We start from the raw sequence: 21,452 nt of genomic DNA, 5'->3' as shown, positions 1-21,452 counted from the left end.
GTTTTTTAAAAAAAGGAAGAAGAAGTAAAAAATCTCTTAAAATTAGGTAAGCAATGTTTTGTGCTTCAGTTTTAATAAAATAGATAACAGATCGCAGCTGACGACATATTTTGTTACGTTGATCATTTTTAACTAGTGGTAAAGGTGAGAACTATTCTGTAAAATCTCGCACTTAGTTTAGTATTTCTATTACAAGTAGTTTAGTATCGAAATATGTTCTTTCTTTATTTATCAAGTATTCGAGTTGGAGTCTTCTGTATTTTATTGTTTTTATTATGTAAACCGGAGATAAGTATATATATATATATAAGAGATTGGGGGAAAAAGAAATGTACTTTTGTATTACACAGACACAGACTGTGTGGAGATTGCGGGGTGCATAGACGTATGTACTATCAACATTGCTTGTGTGGAGACTGTGGGTATACAAAGACGTTTGTAGTAATAATGCATAGTAGGAGACTGCGGGGGTACAAAGACGAATTTAGTACGCAAAGGAATATATGAATATTTAGAATTACATTCCTATGAGGAGAATGTGGGATGCAGAGACTACCTATGTACTACCAAAGCCATGCTTGTTTTTTTGTGGTGCACTGAGCGCCTTGTTTGTTCATGTTAAGGCTAGACTCATGTTTTGGAGTGCTATAACTGAGTCAATATTTTGAATGTTTAAAATCTTATATTTTACTGATTGACTTCCATGATACTCACCCCTCGTTTTTTTTTCCTTTTAGGTGAGTGGATGAGTAGTTGAATATGTGGACAGATTTGGTGTTTTGAGATCATCAAAGGTTTTTTCGGTTTTGTTGGACTTTTCCATTACTCGATTTTAATTTATTTTTCTTTCATAATTTTTTTTATTAAATGTCTTGATATTTATTTGGTTTTATGATTCGATTTAATTTGATAATTGAATATTAGAAGACAAACAGTTAAGTGTAAAACATGAAGGGATATTAAAAAATTTGAGAATTGGACATATGTAAGTTAATTAACACACCATTCTCAAAAGAGGATGCGATAAGTGTTACAATTTGATATCAGACCGAATTGTCGTCCCAGTTCTGACCTGGGAGACGGTTAGGAGATTCAATATTTAACAGTTTTGGGGGATTGGAGATTCTTTTAAAAAAGTGTCACCCTTCTATCCAGTATTATTCGATTAATCTTAAGCGTTTCTGAATCAATTATACTTTTTGCATGAGACGATCAATACATATTCTTTTAGTTATTAGGTTGTCGTCTAATATTTTGCTCTTTATCGTTCCAAAGGAGAGTTCAAGAAGACGTTCAAAAAATAGTTTTCTTGTTGCTTTTTTTTTTGACATGGAAAGGCCATTCTATTACTCAAGCTTGAGGTGGTTTGGGTAACCAAACCGGAATAGAACAACCAATAAAATGTAACTTTCTATGGAATGATCTAGCAGTCTTAGCTAAAAAATCTGAAATCTAATTGCGCGCTCGTGGAACATGAGTGATGTCGAAATCTGGGAAGCATATCTGTAGCGTCTATATCCTCTTTAATTCCGTCGCAAAGCTTGGCCAAGCCTGAGGTTCCTTTATCATTGCAATCAGCTCCTTACAGTCTGTCCCGAAGCTCTGGCATGTTAAATGTTGAAGCATATTCTTCATCGCCCATCGCAGTGCTTCTACTTCCAAATGCAAAGCTGATTCGCGTCGAGTGAAATTTCTTGTCCCCATAAGTTCAATGTTCCCATGACTGTCCATTCAGACCCATCCGCATCCACTAAAGTGAGCAGAGGATGTCCAAGATCCATCTAACAAACAAATATTACCCAAGCTTATGGCCTGGGGTTCATCAGTATTGTTATCTTGTATCACTGGTTGTACCACTTCGTTGGCATCAAACCAAGCTTGGCATTCACTTTCTGCGTGTCGAACTAGCTCCAAAGGATCTCTATCTATCCATCTGAAAAGTTTGTCATTCCTAACCTTCCAAATATACCATATTATTCAGGGATAAGGATCCATGTCTTGTTCTGGCTCGATATGCTGTTTTTTCTCCATAATAGGTAGTCCATATTTGTGTAGACGCTTGGTACTGGAAATATATCTGGGCTTGTTGGAGTCGATGATAATGACCAAACTTGGAGAGCAGGCGGACATTCGAATATGGCATCGGTTATAGTTTCTTATAGTTCTCCAGACCTTGGGCAGTAGTTGTCACACATCATATTGCGTCTTGTTAAGTTCTTCGTTACTGCCACATGACCAGTTAACAATTTTCATATAAGATGACATATCTTTTTAGGTGCCTTTAACTTCCAAGCAAAGGCTTCGAACTTAGTGATGTTTGGCTCCAAAACTTCATTTTCTTCCGTTGTCTTTAATAAATTCTGAGCCACCCAATATCCAGAATGGTTAAGAATTTATGGTTTATCGAAGTGTTTAACGTTTACCCAATGGTTAAGAATTTATGGTTTAAGAATTAGGATTTGGAGTTTAGAATCTAGTATTTTGCTGACGATGTTTAAAATATTTTTTTTAATCTTCTTTTTATAACTTCTACTAGTTTTTATTTATTTGTTTTTTATCTTTTTTATTTTAAAAACATAATATAATTTAAGAATAATTTATTTCTTTTTTGAAAGATATCGAATATCAAATAACACAATTCTATTGGTTGTTGAATTTAGAGGTTCACTCTAGCGGGTGAACCCAAGAATAAGAATAAGTCAAATAATATTAATAAAGTTGAGAAATGGACATGTGGAACTAACTGATGTTGAAGTTTAGTGTAAGAACTCAGACCCTTGAGGTACTTAATTGTCAACACGCATTACCGTTGAAAGAGATCATTCTTCGAAGTCCCTTATTGTATCTTTTGTGCTCTTAGTGTCTCCATCTTTGTGACTACATTTCCTGGGAGGACAATGGTCTTTTTTTTTTAATTCAATTTTCAGAAAATTCATAAATAGAGGTCCAATGATAAAGCTCCCTCTCTTTAAGCAACGGCAAAGACTTGTTCCTTGTAGAGGCCATCGTCAATTTAACTGTCACTCTCTACCATTGACCCGTTAAGGGTGGGAATAAAGAAAATTATGTTTGTGGCTGCAAAGCGTTTCAGCGAGTTACCCCCCACCCATACGGCGTGGACAATACAGTGTTTGTCGCTTTGTTTACCATGCAAGGACAAATCACTCTTGAACTTTCATTTACTTAGGCTTGGTGGACCATTCATCAATTAATTCTTCAGAGGAGACTTGATTCTACAAAAAATCTTCACAGGAGACTTGTTATATAAGTCTAGCTTTTTCTCCACTTTCACCGCCAAAACAAAAACAAAAACAAAACAAAAAACAAAGAAAAAAAAGATAAAAGAAAACCAAAGAAGAAAAAAAAACACGATGCATTCTTGTTGTGCGAGAAAGATAATAGTATGGAGCTTGTGTTTAATATTTTCTCTTTCTCACTCAATACTTGTTCGCGGTTCTTCACCTCCTAAGCACTTGTGCCGTCAAGACCAGAGGGATGCTCTTTGGGAGTTCAAGAGCGAGTTCCATCTCAGTGGGATGGCCGCTAACGAGAAGACACAGACGTGGAGAAACAACAGTGATTGCTGTTCTTGGGATGGTATCACTTGTGATCCTAAGACGGGCAATGTCCTTGACTTAAATCTCTGGAGCAGTTCTCTCAATGGCCCTTTAAGATCTAGTAGTGGTCTGTTTAAACTACAATATCTTCAGAGCCTTAATCTTGGCTCCAATAATCTTGCCGGCATTCTACCAGATTCCATCGGCAACCTCAAATATCTGAGGGTTTTGGGACTTTCTGGATGCAATTTATTTGGAAAGCTTCCTGCTTCGCTCGGAAATCTTTCTGATCTCACTGTTCTTGATCTTGATGGTAATGGTTTCACCGGTGAACTACCAGTTTCGATCGGCAACTTAAAACAACTAACAAAGTTGCTAATTGCATCGAGCAAGCTCAGTGGGAACTTTCATCAAGCGCTACTCAATTTAACCGAGCTCACTGCGATCAACCTTGTTTTCAACCAGCTTGAAGGTACACTCCCATCGGACATGAGTAGGCTCTCCAAACTAGAGTACTTTGATATTGGTTCAAATTTATTTTCTGGATCTATTCCATCGTCTCTTTTCATGATCCCTTCGTTGATCCATCTTAAACTGGAAAGGAATCACTTTAACAGTCTCCTTGAGATTGGGAATATCTCTTCACCATCAAAACTTCAAACTTTAAGCCTTGGAGGAAACAGGCTCAGTGGGCCAATCCCGGGATTTATATCAAAACTAGTCGAGCTCTCCTCTCTCGACCTCTCCTTTTGGGACACTTTGAGGGGCGATGTCGATTTCAGCATCTTCTTGCATCTCAAGTCACTTATGTCCCTTGACATCTCCACTCTTAATACAAGAAGTATTGTCGACATGAGTCTCTTCTCGCATTTCGAGTCACTTAGCATACTAAGTCTTTCACGAAATACTGTGAAGTTCAGTTCAACTCTCCATCTGGTCTCACCCATTGGATCATTGGCTGTAGCATCCTGCAATATTTCCGAGTTTCCCAAGTTTCTACGAACGCAAACCAGCTTGTTCAACTTAGATATTTCTCAGAATCAAATAAAAGGGCAAGTACCAGAGTGGTTATGGAGTCTCCCAGGATTAGAGTATGTAGACTTTTCTCTGAATTCATTTACTGGTTTTGATGGACCAGCGGATGTTTTTCAAAGAAATGAAATATCTATGCTGGATATAAGTTCAAACTCTTTCCAGGATCCATTTCCTTTGTTACCAAAATCTATGACGTTTCTTTCAGCCTCCGATAATCAGTTTTCAGGAGAGATTCCGACAACAATCTGCGAACTGGTTTCTCTTGATGTACTTGTTTTATCGAACAACAACTTCAGCGGTTCTATACCTCGGTGTTTTGAGAATTTCAATACTAAGCTTTCGATCTTGCATCTTCGAAATAACAGCCTCTCTGGAAAATTTCCGGAGGAATCTGTCAGCGTTGCCTTGATTTCACTTGATGTTGGTCGCAACCAGTTATCAGGAGAGCTTCCCAAGTCTCTGATTAATTGCACTCATCTTGAGTTTCTCAACGTTGAAGACAACAAGTTCAACGACACGTTTCCTTTCTGGTTGAGATTATTGCCTGGTTTGCAAATTCTTGTCCTTCGTTCAAACAAGTTCCATGGGTCACTATATTCTCCAAGGAGTTCTCCGAGTTTCTCCAAACTGCGAATCATTGATATTTCTAAGAATCTCTTCACTGGAGCCTTGCCATTGGATTACTTTGCTGGTTGGAGTGAAATGTCATCTGGTGTATACACGCCAGATAACAAGCAGAAAAGGTTTATAGGAATAACTTTTTTAAACTATCGTAAGTCGGTGGTTCTGGCTACCAAAGGTTCGGAGAGGGAGTTTCTTGGTAGTATTTTCAGCATCTACAAAATCATCGATGTCTCAGGAAATAGATTTGAAGGAGATATCCCAAAATCTATTTGTTTACTCAAGGAGCTGAATGTGCTCAACATGTCAAACAACGCGTTCATAGGCAGTATACCACCATCTTTTTCGAACCTGACCAATCTCCAATCACTAGATCTATCTAAAAACAGATTATCAGGCAAAATTCCAACGGCGCTCGGGAAACTAACGTTTCTGGCGTGGATGAACTTCTCTTACAACAACCTCGAAGGTCCAATACCACAAGGCACTCAAATTCAAACCCAGGATAGTTCTTCATTCCTACAGAATCCCGGGCTATGCGGTGCTCCTCTTCATAAGATCTGCAGTGGAGAAGAACAAGGCACATTAAACCAAGATAAAGAAGATGAAGAAGAAGAACAAGTATTAAGCTGGATTGCAGTTGCAATAGCCTATGTACCTGGTGTATTCTGTGGATTCACTGTCGGCCATATTCTGACTTCATACAGACATGACTGGTTCAAAAGGATCTTTCACTATTTTTCTTAACATAAGCATCCGTTTCCTAAAGATGTCTACTATATTATAATAATCATCTCTATGTCGTTTTAAATTACCATTGTAATGGCGTGAAAAGTTCTCTTCTCTTGTATTTTTTTTTTTTTTTTTTTAATCATCTCTTGTATTGTTTTGCCACTCTTATTCTGATAATCTGTGTGTTTTGGTGTAGTTAATTTCCTCTTTCCCTTTATATTTTTTTGTGTCTGAAATCTTGTCGCAGGAACACCTAATAGAACACGCCAATTGTAATGCTATGCATCTCCATTCTTGTTGCGACCCAACTCTGTGTTCAAGAACGTCAATCACTGAGCTACCCTCACTTTCCACACCTACATATGTAACTGATGATCCATCTTACAAACTGAGTCATCGACACCCTGGCTATGCTAAGTGAAACATTCGCCACAGGCCCCAAAGTTTTTGAAAGAACCTACATAAATATAAGTCCCCAAATTTGTAAAAGAAATTTTTGTTATAAAAACATTTATTTGTGGAAGCCCCATTGATCCAGTGGTTTGACCAAAGGTTCATTAATGCTTCTACACCAGCAGGTCTGGGCTTCGATTCCCGGAAAAAGTAAAATTATGCGAATTAATGGAGAAACAACTTACAAAAGATTTGCAGCATGGCACAAGGAGTACTGTCAAGGGTGGATCTGATAGGGCGACTCAGGTGATGCAGTCAAACATGTATCTTCATAAGGCATGTAGAATTGTCGGCGGTAGAATCGTCTGTAATATTTCTCCGAGTTTGTAATAGCTTAATATATCCAGTGTTTAAAAAAATTATTTAATAGAAATCTTTAATAAATCTTTATTCGTAAAAACATTTATTTAAATCTCAAGGCCGGTCCTGATTATCGTAAATCAATCTATCAAAATATCCACATAAACCTCATGACATGGCTTCATCTCCGTCGATTATATCTCTCTCAGTTTATCTATTTGTTGGAGTCTCGCACAATCAAAATTTTAATTACTTAATTTTTTAGGGAACCGAAGTTTTTTGGGTTATCACATTAATACGAAAATGACAAAATGAGAATGAGCAAAGTTAAGTGTAAGTGAGGTCAAAGTACGGAAAAATATCATGTGGTTATTGCACAATCAGTAAACAAGATTTAAACCTCCAAAAAATTAATGCACCACCTGTCGAGCGACCGAGTGGGACGGACGCTCGGTCGCTACGTAGCGACCTAGGTGGTCCATTAGCCGTGCGCAGTTGGTCGTTACAAAACACTTTCTCTAAGAGAACTAAAGTGGTGTATAGATTTAAAAGTTTTAGCTGTAAATAAATGGTGATTTTCTTCGAATACATTGTTTTGTGATTTCACATTGGGGTACCTGAAATGCCGACTTGTTTTTAGCAGAATGGACTCCAACTAGAAGTGGGTTGGGCAATCCAAATTGGACCGATTTCCTTATGTTAATGTCTACTGTCTTTGTTACTCTTCCCGCTTACACATCCCCTCCTTTCTATGTGTCTCTCATTCTCTTCCGATTGCAACATGCAAACTCTCTGCTGAAGCATATGGTCAAGTCCCACCATGGAGACCGGAGAATCAGCCCAATCGACCCTGCAAGGAAAAAAGCTGCTCCTTTACCGAAATCTCTAGAACTAGAAGTCGAGTCTCTTGCTTCATCTGAAGATGACTAAGCTGAGGATTCCAATCTGTTCCTCGAGAAAGGCCCTCAGTACAAGACAAGTCGACAAACCTTCCAATCTCTCTTCCGTGAGAATCCGGATATGTTGCGACCAAGAGTCAAACCTCTCAGCGCTCGGTTCTCTATCAAAGCTGCTGTTGAAAGGTACATGTCCATGAAATTCCGTAAGTTCCTCATTCCGCACTGTCTCCCTCTTACAGATGAGAAGCTTGTAGATGTTAAGGATGTAACCGGTGCAGCTAAATTGATATATACTTTGATCAGTGCTGATCATTCTCTCCAACCGTGATAAGAGAGTTCATTGCGAATCTTTTGGATGCTAAGGAAAGAGCTGATGGGGTCGATGTGTATTTCCTAAGCTCCTTAGTGGAGCTCTTTCCGAGTCTGATCAACTCCATGTATTGCATCTCTGACTTCGAGGACGATGTTGATTGGAGCTTTGAGAAAATTGATCGAGTGTGTGCATATCGCACTGATGATCGCGTTAAAAGTTGGGTGAAGATAAGCTCTAAGTTCTTAACCTTGACGAATCAAGTGCTCTACAAGCTTGTCTGCTCAAACTGGATCCCTACGATCAGCTACACTGCGATGAATTAAGAGCATCTCAAATTCCTCTAGATGCTTCATCAGCAGAAAATGTTCAATTTTGGGAAGTTGGTGTATGACCAAATCATGAAAATGGCTCATAAAGTTGATGATAAGCAGAGGCAAATCATCTTTCCCACTATAACAGTTTTTATATCTCCAAGGAAAAAATAGTTTTATGCCTCAGTAATTAACGAAAATTATATTTCCAAATAACATTTCTTATGATGGTTAATTAAAGAAACACTTTTAATGAATTAAAATATTATATCTAATTGACATTTTTAAATACTATTTAATAATTTATGCCAATTATTATTTTTATTTTATTTTCCTCTTTCATATTTTTCCAAATAACATTTCTGATAAGAAGAATATATTGATATAATAAAAAACAAAAATTATATCAACAAAAAGGAAAGAAACATATTTTATATATAATGTTATTTCATAAAAAGGAAAAAAAAAACAGTTTTTATGTTAAAAATAATCATCTCTTTAAAACATAATATTAAAAAAAAAATTTATCAGTCTATTCTTGCATATTATTAAAATTAATTTAAATAGCATGTACTAAAATATCCTTGATGAACTAAAAATATTTTATATTGTATTATTGAGATATTTATTCATTTTCCATAATTTTGTTTTAATTTTTAAATTGATTTACATTTCTATATATGTTTATCAAACTACATAACCAAAAATATACAAACATTAATCAAACTTAAATACCATTAAAATTTGTTCAATGCTTAATATTTTAATTTTAATTTTAAATTTATAATTTTATACAAATAGTATACCTATAATAAAAATACATAACCAATAATTTAATTATATTTTATACATCTAAATTATAAAGTTTCATCGAATTTAGAAAAAAAGAGTAAAATGTTGATATTTTTTCATGTGTTTTCAAAATTTTACCAGTAATGTTCGTTTATAAAACTTCTACTTATCATCATTTCATTTTTTTCTACTATTTTTATAAATCTACAAATATCAAATTATACATAAGAATTTACAAAATATATTTACATTTTTAGATGAAGAACTAACTAATGCAATATATAAAACAGATCAAATTTAGTTTAACAATAATCAAAAGTAAGTGTGCTTCAACTTGAAAAAATATGTGTAACTTAATATAACCCACAAAATGAGTAACTTAAACAATCTAAATTTTTTTCCCAAAATCAAAAGTTTAATGAAAAGAAAAAAAAATCAAAATTCAGTTTTTTCTGCACAAAAATATTATGGCTAAACTTAGAGAAGAAAATACAATTCAATAGACCCAAGTAATAACCAAATCGACTGGATATTATATGTCCAAATTAGCTGTCTAATTAAAATAATTTAATATTATTTAAAATAAATTATACATATAAAATACTAATAATTAAAATTAGAATTAGAGTACTAACAATTTACAAAAGATTTAATTTTTAAAATATTTATATCCGTGCATGAACACGAGAAAAATCAACTAATATATATATATGTTCAGCCTCTGGTTAGGTTTAGGGTATGGTTTTATTGAAAAAGAAACGAGTGTGGGGTTTATCTTCACTGCGTTTGCTTGAAAGATTGGTGAGTGACTTGAGAATTCAGCTCAGTTCTTGTATTTTGGGTAGATTAAGAATTGATCTATCTCAAATCATGTGTGATGTTGAGTTATTCGGATTAGACAAGTCTGTATAAAATTGTTTAAGCTATTTCTAATACACAAAATACGTGTTATTAAAGTCACAAGTGTTCACATAGTTTTGATCTCCTGTGAACTTTCAAAAAAGTAGTTAACTCGTTTGAATTAAAAAAAACGAGCTTTGGTTGTCTTGCAATATCTCTGATTCTATTGACGTTTATTTGTGTCCACTCTTCTAGCAAAACCATCAAAGGCGTTAAGAAGCTTTATGTACATTTCTGATATTAAACTGGTTGTGTTTTCGTCTCATCTGTAGGTACAACTTCAACTACAAACATTAGTTGATGAAAAGCACTTTGATGGTGTAAATATAATCTTCTTTTTTTTTTTGTCATCTATGGTGTAAATATAATCAACATGCAAAAATTGCCCTCTTTAAAAAACAGTTTTCCTAAATCCTACTGCACACTACACGTAAAAGACAGGTTTAGGAGAGGAAGGAAACTAAAACCTACAAAAATGTTTATTAACACTGTCAAAGACTTGTTTCCTTGTAGTGGTTAGCGTCGTTTGGGCAATTGATTGAACAACAACACACGGCAGAAAAATATGTTTGTGGCTGCAAAGCGTTTCAGCGCTTTACCCACACCACACGGCTTAGACAAAACTGTGTTTGTCGTTTTGGATACTTTTTAAATCCGTACTGAATTTTAATCTTATTAGACTTTTTGGACCATTCATCAATTAATTCTCCATAGAAGACTTGTTCTAAGTCTTCACGAGACTTGTTAAGTCGATATTTGATTTTCTCTCGTTTCACAGCAAAAGCAGAAAAAAAAAACACAAATAACAAAACGATGCCTTCTTGTAGTGAAAGGAAGATGATAGTATGGATCTTGTGTTTAATATTTTCTCTTTCTCATCCAATACTTATTTTCGCTTCTTTTCCTGCTAAGCACATGTGTCATGCAGACCAAAGGGATGCTCTTTGGGAGTTCAAGAGCGAGTTCCATCCCAGTGGGCTGGCTGCTAGTGAGAAGACGCAGAGGTGGAGGAACAACACTGATTGCTGTTCTTGGGATGGTATCACTTGTGATCCTAATACGGGCAATGTTGCTGGGTTAAATCTCTTGGGCAGTTCTCTCAATGGCTCTTTAAGATCAAATAGTAGTCTGTTTAGATTACAGCATCTTCAGAGCCTTGATCTTAGCTCCAGTAATCTCGCCGGTATTCTACCAGATTCTATTGGTAATCTCAAAAATTTGAGGGTTTTGAAACTTCTTGAATGCAATTTATTTGGAAAGCTTCCTTCGTCGCTTGGGAATCTTTCTTATCTCACTCATCTTGATCTTGATGGTAATGATTTCACCGGTGAACTACCAGATTTGATGGGCAACCTAAACCAACTCACAAAGTTGATACTTGCATCAAGCAAGCTCAGTGGGAACTTTCCTCATGTGCTACTCAATTTGACCGAGCTCACTACAATCAACCTTCATTTTAACCAGCTTGAAGGTACGCTCCCATCTAACATGAGTAGCCTCTCCAAACTGGAGTACTTTAATATTGGTTCAAATTCATTTTCTGGATCTATTCCGTCGTCTCTTTTCATGATTCCTTCGTTGATCCATCTTAACCTGGAAAGGAATGGCTTCAGCGGTCCTCTTGAGATTGGGAATATCTCTTCACCATCTAAACTTCAAACTTTAAGCCTTGGAGGAAACAGTCTTAATGGGCCAATCCCGGGATTTATTTCAAAACTAGCCGGACTCTTGTATTTGGACCTATCTTTTTGGAATATACGGAGAGGCGTGGTGGGTTTCAGCATCTTCTTGCATCTCAAGTCACTTACGTTCCTTGACCTGTCCCATCTGAATACAAGAAGTATGGTCGACATGAGTCTCTTCTCACATCTCATGTCACTTAGCGTACTTCACCTTTCAGGTAATAATTTGAATATCAGTTCAACTCTCAATCTTCCCTCGCCCATTGGATCACTGGCTCTAGCGTCCTGCAATATTTCTGAATTTCCAAAGTTTCTACAAACACAAACCAGTTTGTTTTACTTAGATATTTCTAACAATCAAATCAAAGGGCAAGTACCAGAGTGGTTATGGAGTCTCCCAGGGCTGGGGTATGTAGACTTTTCTCGGAATTCATTTAGTGGTTTTGATGGACCAGCGGATGTTATTCAAAGAAATGAAATATATATGCTGGATATAAGTTCAAACACTTTCAAGAATCCATTTCCTTTGTTACCAAAATCTATTATATATTTTTCAGCTTCTGATAATCAGTTTTCAGGAGAGATTCCGAAGATAATATGCGAGCTGGATTCTCTTGGTAAACTTATTTTATCCAACAACAACTTCAGCGGTTCTATACCTCGGTGTTTTGAGAATTTCAATACTAAGCTTACAGTCTTGCATCTTCAGAATAACAGCCTCTCTGGTGAATTTCCAGAAGAATCTATCAGTGTTGGCTTGGTTTCACTTGATGTTAGTCACAACCAGTTATCAGGAGAACTTCCCAAGTCTCTGATTAATTGCACTTACCTCCAGTTTGTAAACGTTGAAGACAACATGTTCAATGACATGTTTCCTTTCGGGTTGAGAGTGTTGCCTGGTTTGCAGTTTCTTGTCCTTCGTTCTAACAAGTTCCATGGGCCACTATATCCTCCAGAGGGTTCTATGAGTTTCCCAAAGCTGCGAATCTTTGACATTTCTAAAAATCTCTTCTCTGGAGCCTTGCCATCAGATTACTTTGCTGGTTGGAATGAAATGTCATCGGGTGTTTACACTGCAGATAATAGACAGCAAAGGTTTATAGGAGTTAGCTTCTCAAACTATAGTAAGTCGGTGGTTCTGACTAACAAAGGTTCAAAGATGGAATTGCTTGGTATTTACAAAACCATCGATGTCTCAGAAAACAGGTTCGAAGGAGAAATCCCCAAATCCATCAGTTTACTCAAGGAACTGATTGTGCTCAACATGTCAAACAACGCTTTCGTAGGCCATATTCCACCATCTTTGTCCAGCATGACCAATCTCCAATCACTAGATCTATCCAGAAACAGATTATCGGGAAAAATCCCACCGAAGCTCGGGAAACTTACGTTTCTGGCATGGATGAACTTCTCTTACAACATGCTCGAAGGTCCAATACCACAAGGCACTCAGATTCAAAGCCAGAATAGCTCTTCATTCGTACATAATCTCGGGCTATGCGGTGCTCCTCTCCAAAAGACCTGCAGTGGAGAAGAGGAAGAAGAAACAAGAAAGGAGGATGAAGAAAATTATCAAGTATTGAGCGGGATTGTGGCTGCAATAGCTTATGTACCTGGTGTATTCTGTGGATTGGTCATTAGCCACATTCTGATTTCATATAGACAAGACTGGTTCAAGAAGATCTCTAAATGTATTGCTTAAATATAAGCATCAGTTGTGATATGTGTGATGATATCTACTATGTTATACTCGGCTCCGTGTCGTTTTCAAATTACTATGGTAAGGTCGTAAAGGATTCTCTTTCGTTGTATTGTTTTACAACACTTATTGTGAGAATCTGTGTTATTAGTGGATTTAACTTCCTCTGCTTCGTTTTTATTTATTGTCTCTGAATTCTTGTCGCAGGGACACCGCACGTAGGAATGTCATGCATCTCTATTCCTGTAGCATCTAACTGGGCCGATTCTGGACAAAAACAAATAAAATACAGATCTTAGAGCGGTTTAAGACTCCGAATGGAGAAAGCAGATTGCGGATCTAACGGATCAAGCGGAACAAGAGTGGATCAAGCGGATCGAGCGGTACAAGTGTGGATCAAGCGGATCGAACGGATCAAAACATATGTTCGAATAGTGAAAATGAATAAAAAGTGGTTCAAAATACTGTACATATAAGAAAATAATTTATGTAAAGAATTTATTATAAATTGATTTTTTAATTCAAAGTACTTATTTTTCAAAATAATTAATAAATCTAATAAATATAATGTTTATTAGAGAAAAATATTTTAAGCATATATATACATATTGAGCTTTAAATTAAATAATAACTAATTTTAGATGACTTTAAAATAATTATATTTTTGGTAAAATAGTATAACAGTTTGAGTTTTAATATTAACTAACACATTAATTTTAGCACTTATCGCATATTATTTAAATGGTATACTAGTTTGAGCTTTAAAATTAAAATTAGTATATTATATATTATTTAAATAAAAGAACAATTTATTTTGAAGAAAAATAGAAAAGAAGAACCGCTAAGAACACTCCAAAATTGGAGAGTATCAACTGTAGATAGTGGTTCATACTTTTTTGTTCAGAAAGTTGTACCACTAGCAGTCCATTCAAAAATAAAGTGAATCAGCGTACAATAAAACATAAAATGTTAAATGACTAGTTAAGGTGCAGTTCGCCCACTCGTGTGTGTCTTCTGCTTTTTTTTATGCTCTCCATTCAAACACTAAGGTATTGAGTGGAAAGCGGTCCAAAGACGGACGGTACGCCTAAGTGTGTCGCACACATCATGTTTTCCCATTCAACATTATTTTCAATTATCACTACAAACTTTTAATAGGTTTAGAATGGGGAGTGGATATAAAGATGGTTCATACACACATAGTGGAGGAACCACATTTACTTCCCAATCACATGATTTACATTTGTTTTCTATAATAGTGAAGCGTCCGTCAAAAGTTCCACTTCGAAAAATGGAACATCACTTTCTTTTTTTTGGTCGTTGTATTGATGGATAAAACTATAGTGGAGGAAACACTCCAAAAACAAGGGGGTTCATATAAGATAGCAATTTTTATTGGTAAATATAATAAAATAATAATATATATATATTTTCTAATTACAATGTATTGTACTTCAGTACAGTTCAAAATGATATAATTAATTAAAAATTAAGGATCACCAATAATAAAACACTATTAAAATTAATATAGATAATACATTAATATTTAATATAAATGTATTACCTTTTGTTATGAATTTTATTAACTCCAAATCAATAGTAATTTGATAAATTTAACTATCAAATAATAAAAATATTAAAATATTTACGTTTAAATCCATCTTTAAATATATATATATATATATATATATATATATATATTTATAATATTTTACCCAACAATATAATTTTTTTAAATCGCTAAAAATTAGATATATTTTTTATTTTAAAGCACAAAATAATTATATATACATATTAAATTTCTATTATATTTTAATTTCATTTACAAATAATTTTATAAATAATTTTTTTTAATTATGAAAATAAATAGTATATTAATTCTTATACAAATTAATTTAAATTTGTACAGTATTTTAAACCACTTTTTATCCACTTTCACCATTCACACCTATGTTTTGTACCACTAGATCCGCTAGATCCACTTATTTTCCACTCGATCCGCTTGATCCACTCTTGTTCCGCTCAATCCGCTTAGTCAGCTAGATTCGCTACGCTTGATCCGCTTTCTCCATTCCGAGCCTTAATGTGGAAGAACCACATGTGGTTCAAAGTTGCAAACAAACACACTGAACTGCCATCTACAGTAGTTATGCTGCAATGTTGAAGTATTTTTGGTGGTTCTTTTGTGTTCCATCATTATTTAGTTTTTTTCTTTTTTTGCTCAAGAAAAAAGACAAAATAATATATGTGGATTTTAATTTTAAAATGTTTGGGTTATCTAAAATTTATAAAAAATATAATTCTATCTAGAATCAAAAGTGTAAGTATTTGAGATGAGCCAAATACGAATGGATATCCGAACGTCCACCCTTGTTCAAATGAACAATATATACTATTATCTTTCATAATACTTTATTTTCTTAATAATATATAATTTTTTAGAAAAACTTTTAAATATATTAAATTGATGTCCTAGTTAATATTAAATCTCAAAAATGTTATACCACTTTACCAAAAAAATTAAAATCATTCAAAATTGTAAAGCTCAAAATAATTATACATAATAATTATATTTCATATTATTATTTTCTAGATAAAAAATAAACAATAATAACAATACTAATTAGTATTTTCACATTTCTATAACTATGTATATTTATAAATTAAAAATAAAAAAATAAAAATGTTATAGAACATTTTAGAAAAAAAAATATATATTTTTGATTAAAAGCAATAGAAATTTAGTAATAGTTATTTAAAATATATAAATAGTAGAATTTAAGAGAAATAAAATAACATTAATTTAAAAATATTTTTAAATATCTAATATTATAAAAGTGACTAAATATAAATTTATTTAAATAACTATAAAACCTTGAATAAACTATTATAAATATGTACAGTATTTTGAACTGCTTTTTATCCGCTTTCACCATTCATACATATATTTCGGACTGCTCGTTCCGCTTGATCCACTCTTGTACCGCTAGATCCGTTCGATCTACTTTTGTTTCGCTAGATCCGCTAGATCTGTAACGCTTGGTTCGCTATTCCCATTCGAAGCCTAAATCTTAGTAGAGTACCTTAAATATTTAATATCAATATAATTTATTATCTAATTAAAATTTAAATAAAAAAGTAAATATAACCAATCATCAATCCATATTTGAAACATGGGTATCTCATGTTCAGAAAGACGCTTCTTTATAAAGAGACGACTCTCTTTTCTGGTTCTTCTTTCCTCCTTTTCTAATTCTTTAATAATTAGAACATGAAAACTGAGCGGAACAAACCACAGATGTGTGTTCTTAAACTCCCTAACTTTTTCAAGAAAACTACTAGGCCTGGGATTTTTATCCATAACCGAATATCCAAACCGAAACTGACCCGATTTTGACCCGTTCGGATCGGTTACGGTATATTCTAATTTAACCAATGGATAATATTATAAAAATCCATGGGTTGCGGGTCGGTTCGGGTTTTTATCCGAGCCAAAACGGATACCCAATTTAACCCGACTTTAATAACACGACATAGCCGTTAGGCGTGATTACCAGTCTCGATACAATCCCCAATTTCCCAAAAATATGAAATTACGAACCCTAGCTTCTCCCTTTTCGATTCGTTTTCTTATAGCATTCGAAAATCGTAAAGGTCTCTTCTCTCTACAAATAAAGCAACCGGTTTTATTAGAAAGCTTCAAAGCTGGATCCATTAGCAAGCAACGATCGTCTTTTCTCTCCACCGTCTGCATCTTCGATAATCCAGTCGGAGGTAAGCAACGGTTTCTTTTTTGATTGTTTGATTCCTTTTTTGCATTATATTGATTATGATTTCTTTTGTGATTGTTTTGATTCCTTTTTTTTCGATTGTTAATTGTTTACTTACATATGTGTATGCAGATGGGTTCTTCTCCTACCGATCAACAAGCTGAAATGAATCATGTATTAACAGATGAAGAACTATCTGCAGATGAAGAAGTACAAACACCGGGTTCGAGAGATAAAGCTGGAGGTTCTGGTGAAGGGTCAAGAAAAAGGACGAGGTCTGATGTTTGGGAGCATCTCAGCAGGCTACCAAACAACTACGACAGATGTAAATTCCGCTATTGTAGTAAAGAGATGAGTTGTCCAACCAAGTCAGGGACCACCAATCTGAGGAAGCATCTCACTAACTGTAGGTCATTCATGGCTTGGAAGGCTGCAAATAAGTCAAAAACCCAGTCCCGGGTAGCTACAGATGCAGAAGGCAACATGAGTGTTGGTAAGGTGGATGACAGAGTGTTCAAAGATGCTACTAATGAGATGATAGTCTTAGCAGAGTTACCGTTTAACTTTGTGGAAAGCTTGGCGTGGAAACACTTCTGCAACAAAGTGCAGCTGCAGCCGCCTGTTTGTAGGAAGACATGTACAAAGGAGATTGCGGCAATTTATATGAAGAGGAAAGCAGAAATGAAGAAAGTTCTTGGACAGAACAAGCAAAGACTCTCTCTGACAACAGATATATGGACTGCTCCTTACACTGCGGCTAGTTACATGGTAATTACTGCTCACTTTGTTGATTCAAACTGGAAGCTGAGAAAGATGATCATAGGGTTTAAGAATGTGGATGATCACAAAGAGTCTACAATTGCGAGAGTTCTTGTGGATTGTTTAGCAGAGTGGGATATTAAAAGAGTCTTCTGCATCACAGCTAACACAACAGCCATGAAGAAGTTCAAGGAAGAATTTATCAACCAAGGAGAAGATGCACTGGTTTTGAATGGTGAGTTCTTGCACGTTAGGTGTGCGACACATATTATTAATCTGATTGTCAAGGAAGGGTTAAATGAGGTGGATGATAGCGTCAATTCCATTCGAAATGGTATTCAGTACGTGAGGTCTTCAACCAACAGACAGAAGTCATTCGAGTTTCGGGTTGATACGGGAAAGATGACCAGAGGAAGCCTTCCATTAGATGTCAAGACAAGATGGAACTCGACGTATCTGATGCTAGACCAAGCAATCAAATTCAGGGCAGCTTTCGAGAAGATGGAGGCTGAGGACAAACCGTACAATGACTACTTCTTGGAGCTTGAAAATGGGAAAAAGAGGATTGGACCGGCTTCCACAAGAGATTGGGAAGAAGCTGAGAGGTTGCTACACTTTCTTATCATCTTTTACAATTCAACTTTGATGCTCTCGGCGACAAAGGGGATTACGTCGCACAAGATCTACAATGAGATTGTCACCATCACGAGTAATATTTGCAAGATAAGCTCTGCACCAGGTGCTGATCACACACTACAGTTGAAGGCTTTGACGATGATGGGGAAACTAAGGAAGTATTGGGATCCATTTACGGAAGTATCTGAGCCTGAGAGTAGTAACTCTAAGAAGTGTAAGATGAATAAGCTTTTGATTGTTGCCTCTGTTTTTGACCCTAGGAAGAAGATGAACTTTGCTAACCTCTGCTTTGAGAAGCTCTATGGAAAAGAAAGCGTCGAGTATACTCTGCTTTCTGAATCAATTATGGATATCTTGAAGCGCTTATATGATGAGTACAGTGTTGGATACAGCACAAGTGGTGGGGGATCAGGTGGTTCACAGTCTCAAGGAGGATCTTCTTCACAGTCGCAGTCGCAATGCAGTGGTGCTGCTGCAGTTCTCCAGAGTCAAATCATAGGCAACGGGATCGGGTATGAAAGAATGGATAATCTGTACGAGGAGCTTGTCGAAGAAACAGGTACACAAGATTCTAGTAATGAGTTAGAAGTGTATTTGAGAGAGAAAGTAGAGGTTACAAAAGGTAGTAATGGACTTGGAACCGAGTATGATGTTTTATCATGGTGGAGAAGAAACAGTGTGAAGTTCCCGATCCTGTCTCAGATAGCTGCTGATATTCTTGCGGTTCAAGCATCATCTGTAGCATCAGAAAGTGCATTTAGCACTAGTGGGAGAGTCTTAGACCCATATAGGAGCTGCTTGACACACTTTATGGTCAAGGTGTTGGTGTGCACGGAACAATGGTTGAAATCCGAGATTCACATAAATGAGAAGGGCATTGTTACAATAGAGCAGATGCTTTCAGATGTGGAGCAACAAGATGATCTTCTCAGAGGTATGATTCACTTCTTTTGAACTCTTTACAATAGATCTTGATGCTTGAAGTTTAGAACACTTATATGTTTTGTTTTGTTTTTCCCTAGAGTTTGAAACTGGATGCAATGTGGAATAAGGAATGGACTGTTGAGTATGGACGAGTGAGAGTGACTGTCTCATTTGTATGGACGAGTGAGAGTGACTGTCTCATTTTCATTTTCAGTTTGATGGTTGCAAGTTGAAACTATGTTTTATTTTCTGTTTTTCATTTTCGGTTTGGTGGTTGAAACTATGTTCTACTTTCTGTTTTTCATTATCAGTTTGTGTTCTTGTTTAATTCTTCAAGTACTTTGTCTTTGACATTTAAGTTAATGAGTTTGGTTCGAAAATCAGGTTTAGTTTGGCATTGTGATATCGGGTACCAAATTGTTTCGGTTTAGATTGCGGGTACTATTTTATGCGAACCGTTAAATAACCATATTGTTCGGATCGAATATGATTACTTTTATTGAAAAACCGATCCGACCCGGAACCGGTCGGTACCGAACCGAAACCGAACCGTAAGTCTTCCAAGTACCTATTGGATACATATTTTAAATAACCGAAATACCCATACCCGATCGGGTCCTACCCGAAACCGAACCGAATACCCGAAATCCCAGGCCTAAAAACTACATAGAGATAGACTATTTCCCAAAACAAAAAATTTATAGGTCCCCAAAATTATAAAAATAAAAAAATTAGTTAAAATCTTTATTAATTTGCCTTGGTCCTATAAATCTCGGGGCCAGCCTTCAAGAACGTCAATCACTGTCACATTGTAAAAACACGACATAACAAGCATTGATAGCAACAACTTGTAAATAAGAAATATAAAAAAGGGAAGAAGACTAAGGTTATGAATGGGAGGCAGGAGAAAGGCAGATCATCTGCTGTTGCAGGAGAACTGCACTTGAATCACCCATTCACCATTTTCTGTTTTTAAAATTTATTTGGCAGGAGAACTGCAAGCAGTTCAGAATTTTTTGTCTTTTTCTGTGAAAAAGCAGATCTCCCACATGCAGTTCTGTCCACTACTATTTGGTGATGTTCTCCCACTTTTTTTCTTTTTTGACCAATAAATTATTTTATTACAAATTATTAATATATTTAATAATCTTCTATAATCTTTTATATTTAATACTAACCATATTTAAACTACAATATTATACATTTACATAATTAAAAATTCACATATCATATAAAAAGAGAGATAAGTAGACAATGAGATGTTTTTTTAATAGAAAATAGAAATATTTGGTTAATTACTAATATTTTCATTTTTTAATTTTAAATTTTAGTAACATAACTTTAGTGAAATATTTATTGTTATTTACGTATTGTATTTGTATATTATGTATATTATTGTTATTTTTATTATTTAAATATATAATATATTTTTAAATTGCTTTTATCATTATAAATTGTAATTAATGTTTTCAAAATCGGACCAGAGACGGTAGATCAAACTGGTCAGACCGTGACTTATTTTTTCGACTTGTTTCTGGTTGTGTTAAAAACCGGATTTGAGTTATACCGGTAAATCCAAATCAAAAACCGGTCAAACATGCTAAAATCGTGATCTGATTCGATATTAAAAGCTGGTTTTTAATTAAGTTAAAAAATATAATTTTATAAAAATCATAAAAATTTCATACGTTTTCTAATAACCATTTAAATAAATTGAGTTTGTCATATTTTATATCATTTTATTTTGATATCATTTTAGATTCTAACAATGATAAAATTGCCTGAGAATAATTTTGTAGCTGTACTTATATATATATATATATACATATATATATATATAATTAATTAATTTAATGTAAAATTTAAATTTAAAATATGGTTGGACCAATTCAACCGTTGTTCTGCCTTTCTCCCACATGATCTGCTTGATCTGCATGATCTGCTCTTAATCTGCTTGATCTGCATGTTCTGCTTGATCTGCACCGCTTGAACTGCTTTTACCATTCGAACCCTAAGGCTTCGAATGGTAAAAGCAGTTCAAGCAGGACATATCAAACAGATCAAGCAGA

The 21,452-nt window shown here is 34.9% G+C and overlaps 2 protein-coding genes across 4 annotated transcripts; both read left to right on the top strand.

Moving 5' to 3' along the window:
* Positions 1 to 2,296: 2,296 nt before the first annotated feature.
* Positions 2,297 to 6,323, top strand: LOC106347578 (receptor-like protein 48). Its single transcript, XM_013787148.3, has one exon. The coding sequence runs from the start codon at positions 3,372 to 3,374 to the stop codon at positions 5,958 to 5,960; it is 2,589 nt and encodes an 862-aa protein (XP_013642602.1). The 5' UTR covers positions 2,297 to 3,371; the 3' UTR covers positions 5,961 to 6,323.
* Positions 6,324 to 10,605: 4,282 nt separating this feature from the next.
* LOC106347579 (receptor-like protein 48) lies at positions 10,606 to 13,823 on the top strand. Of its 3 annotated transcripts, XM_022690322.2 has the most exons (3): positions 10,606 to 12,719; positions 12,795 to 13,375; positions 13,502 to 13,823. In XM_022690322.2, the coding sequence occupies exons 1-2, from the start codon at positions 10,727 to 10,729 to the stop codon at positions 13,295 to 13,297; spliced, it is 2,496 nt and encodes an 831-aa protein (XP_022546043.1). In that variant the 5' UTR covers positions 10,606 to 10,726; the 3' UTR covers positions 13,298 to 13,375; positions 13,502 to 13,823. The 3 variants fall into 3 exon arrangements, with proteins under 3 accessions (XP_022546043.1, XP_048631724.1, XP_013642603.1); XM_048775767.1 differs by having other exon boundaries at positions 10,606 to 13,375; XM_013787149.3 differs by lacking the exon at positions 13,502 to 13,823 and having other exon boundaries at positions 10,610 to 11,117; positions 11,253 to 13,457.
* Positions 13,824 to 21,452: the final 7,629 nt, after the last annotated feature.

Source organism: Brassica napus, chromosome A1, assembly GCF_020379485.1.
Source record: "Brassica napus cultivar Da-Ae chromosome A1, Da-Ae, whole genome shotgun sequence".
Lineage (NCBI taxonomy): Eukaryota > Viridiplantae > Streptophyta > Magnoliopsida > Brassicales > Brassicaceae > Brassica > Brassica napus.
Note: the sequence above shows the minus strand (reverse complement) of the source record. Positions and strands in the feature narration are given on the sequence as shown.

Coding starts and splice junctions, on each gene's coding strand:
- LOC106347579 (XM_048775767.1), top strand. CDS start 10,727: ATGCCTTCTTGTAGTGAAAGGAAGATGATAGTATGGATCTTGTGTTTA.
- LOC106347578 (XM_013787148.3), top strand. CDS start 3,372: ATGCATTCTTGTTGTGCGAGAAAGATAATAGTATGGAGCTTGTGTTTA.